The sequence below is a fragment of the Apaloderma vittatum genome, unplaced genomic scaffold (assembly GCF_000703405.1).
Source record: "Apaloderma vittatum isolate BGI_N311 unplaced genomic scaffold, ASM70340v1 scaffold42066, whole genome shotgun sequence".
Classification (NCBI taxonomy): domain Eukaryota; kingdom Metazoa; phylum Chordata; class Aves; order Trogoniformes; family Trogonidae; genus Apaloderma; species Apaloderma vittatum.
The window spans coordinates 414-3,958 of record NW_009721953.1 but is presented as its reverse complement, the minus strand read 5'-3'; the positions used below and the strand labels follow the sequence as shown (position 1 = coordinate 3,958).

Here is a 3,545-nt window from a genome sequence, read left to right as displayed (position 1 = left end):
CAACGAATTCATGCCACAGGGATTAGAGATGTAAAACCCCCTTGATTCTGCTCTGAACTGGAAAACACCCGGCAACAAATGGACTCATGCCCTGGTGACCCTGTCCCTGTCAGGGCAACAAGCAATTAACCCCCACGAGCCCCGAGCAGAGGCAGCAACACTGTGACCCTCTCTCCAACAGACGCTGGCTGGGCCCCCCTGAGATGGCGCAGGGACGCAGCCTCGCAGTGCCCCGCGCAGCACCTGTCCTCACCGCTTGCTTTCTGGCATGCGTAGCCACAGGTAAGCTACAGAAAATAAAATCTGCGTCGTGTCAACACACAAAACCGCGCTGGGGTTGGGCAGCAAGAGGGCGAGCAAGAGGGTGGAGATGACTTTTTGCTGTGTGTGTTCCATGGTTGCTGCTGGTCTTCTCGCTACAGGTCAGGCTCTGGCATTCTTGCAGTCAGCTGCAGAAGCCTGACTTTTATTCTAAATAACCATGAAAGGAGCTTTGTGATGAAGAAAACTTCTTGTCTCAAAAACTAAAGTTGCACCTGAAAACAGCTGTTAGACTGAAGCCTGAAACTCTCAGTCCCTCCTCCAAGGTCGAGGGCCTGGAGAAGCGAGCAGGGCAGCTTTTGTGGGAAGGGTACAGCTTAGGACGCCTAGTGCCCTTGTTCTCCTCCTTTCGCAGGTCTGGAACTGTCTGTAAACAACCAGACCGCTGACTTCTCCCTGTGCACAGAGCCTCTCTCTACAGTCTCCCTCTCCTGCCTAGTACAGAACAGCAGCTGGGATGAGGAGCTGCTCTGGTACCGAGGAGATGGGCAAGTGGATCTGAAAGATGGGAATAAAGTGAACGTCAGCAACATCTGCATATCCCCAGTCTCTGAGTCTGACAACGGAGTCACCTTCACGTGCAAGCTGGCCCGGAACAATTCCGTCCAGGTGTCTGTGATCCTGGATGTCCAGTGTGAGTTGCAGTGGTGGATATCTGTGCAGAACGGCTGGGGTGGGACGAAATCATGGGCTGAGCACCTCGGTGTCTGGGCGCTAGCTGAAGGCGGGGTGTTTTGCACCCTCGCACGCTGCCTTCACCAAGAAAAAATGCGTTTAGGAGGAGATAACTCATGTGATAAGACACTCCCTTTCCACAGTGGTGCTTATGGCCTGATCTAACGCCTCTTTCATAGCGTGTGGGTGGGCCCTTAAGTAAGAAGATGTTCTGCCTACGTCCCTGCCTCCACCTAGGTTCTTTCCCAAGGATACAAGGCAGGGCAGAGGAGTTAGTTACAGCCCTGCCCACTCCTGGGGACCATGAAAGGCTGCACAACTGTGATGTGTTACACCACTGAGCAAGGTGCACGAGGGGATGTGTAAAGGGAACTTATTTTGTGTTAAATGGTGAGCAGCGTTATTAATGACCTGTTGAACTGCATTACTGTGAGCAGTTCTTCCCCAGCTGACTGGAGAAGAGTCCCTCCAAATCGAAGAAGGCAAAGATGTTTCTCTGACCTGCAACACCAAATCCAACCCTCACGTCCAAACTGCTTGGTATAAGAACAACGAAGCCTTGACCTTACAGCAAGATCGTTACCAGCTGTACGAGACTAGTGAGGTCTTGCAGCTCACTATCCAAAATGTACAGAAGTCTGACAACGGGACCTACACCTGCTATGTGGAATCTTATTTGGGAAACAGCACAAAGGATTTCCACCTCACAGTTGAAGGTAACTGAGAAAGCTGCTGCCAAACAGGGAGATTTACAAATAACCCTCCACTCCCTTTTATAACAATAGCAATTCATTTATATTAAGAAGTGTTGGTGGGATGTGGTGAACTCCCCAGACACACTCTCGAGGGTACAGCAACAGCAGGGAGGAGCTCTCCTTGCACCCGTGCCTGGAACCACAGCACCAGGAAGGGCTTTTCCTGCTCAACCTGTTATCCAAAGGCAAGTGTGACTTGAGGCAGGCTCATCCCACCGTCTCACTTCCCACGCTGACAGGGCACGTTCAAGTGTGGTTTAAAGCACTTCAGGACTTACCTGAAGCATCTGACTCCGACCATAGTGTAAAGAGCTGCTTAGGGCAAGAGTTGTCCTCCAGAAGTGACTACAGCCCTGTGGAGAACGGGGAGGTGGAAGTTTTCCTGGGGCTGGATGCTGACGTGTCACGTAGGTGATGCTGGGTGAGGTGACCCACCACCAGGCACCCATTTCCCACCCACTGTCCAGGCTGCTCTCACTTCTGCACTTCAGCTCACTAAAACAGAGGCTTGGCTCCCTTCTTTCTAGGGCAGTAATACAGCAGGAGCACAGTTCAGATCAGTAGTGACAGCCATGGGGAAAGAAATATGTCTTTCCGCAGTTCTGTGAAATGTTCCGGTTTGTGTGACTCTATCACATATTCAACCTCCCCTCTCTCCTGACAGATGAAAAAACTCCTTTTCCCATGGAGGCTATCATTGCTGCCGCTGTGGTGGTTACACTCACGGTGCTTTTTGGAATTGTGGCTCGAAAAGATAAAATTTTTAAGGTACGGAAAGTTCTCAACTCTTAGGAAAAAATGAACATCGTTTTGTTGCGATTTTTTTCCTATCTTTTCTACGCTACTTTGTAGTGTTGCTTTCCCTTGTTAGAAAACTGCTGCATACCACCTCGTCTGATATTACCAGTAGACACATCAAATATTAGATATTTTAAGGTGGAAGGCATTACAGATTTGCAAGATACTCATAGAAATGTCCCTATGGCCAGAAAACACAAAAGATAACAAGACTGTTTGTTTATTTTCAGTGCTTCAAAAAATCAAGTGAAACAGCACTGTAAGTATTTGACTGCTTATTCATGCATCTTCCCAGAATAAGCTTCCAAATGAAACCCCTTCTTTAAGCCTTGGCAGAACGTGTGAAACAGAAGAGCGCTCAGCGTGCTAAACCCAGCCCTGCTGAGTTACCGAGCTTTTGCTCTGGGGGGCCAACATGAGCCCACCCCTTGTTGCCCAGCGGGGAGGGGTCCACGGGGGGACACGGCTCCTGCCCTCGCCCCAGCCGTGCCAAGGGCCTGGCTATGTCTGCGTGGAGGCAGCGAGGAACAAACCCAACAGTGTATCCCCAGCCTGCCGAAAGCTTTCTGGGGCTGAACACAGCCCAGGTGAATTGGACATACTTGTTTTTTTCTGTAGTAGATGATTTTTAATTTCTTCTTTTCATTTTGCTGCAGGTAAAGACCACAAGGTTCCTCCGCGTACCCAGAAAGCATCATTTGTAGAGGTGCAGCACAACCCCTCGCGTGAGATGATGAGATAAAGCACTGAAACAAGTGGTTTGGGTGAAGTTTATATGGTCTTTTCAAAATATAAATGGTTTTTTGTGCCTGTTTGTTCTAATCTACTGCTCAGAGCACTGTCACAGGGGGCGGGCTGCCTGAGCTGTTGCCAGATCTTTCCTTCTATGCTTATTCCTACGAGGTGTGCACGTGCCATCACGCACGCGGGCTGTGGATCAGTCAACAGAGGAGTCCATGCGAGGTGGCCGCAGCTCGTGATGCCGATACACGCAAA

The 3,545-nt window shown here is 50.0% G+C and overlaps 1 protein-coding gene across 1 annotated transcript; it reads left to right on the top strand.

The window, feature by feature from the left end:
* The first annotated feature begins 203 nt into the window (after window positions 1–203).
* On the top strand, window positions 204–2,812 carry TMIGD1 (transmembrane and immunoglobulin domain containing 1). The gene is made up of 5 exons (XM_009871585.1): window positions 204–282; window positions 677–955; window positions 1,434–1,712; window positions 2,416–2,519; window positions 2,780–2,812. The coding sequence occupies exons 1-5, from the start codon at window positions 204–206 to the stop codon at window positions 2,810–2,812; spliced, it is 774 nt and encodes a 257-aa protein (XP_009869887.1).
* The last annotated feature ends 733 nt before the right edge of the window (window positions 2,813–3,545 follow it).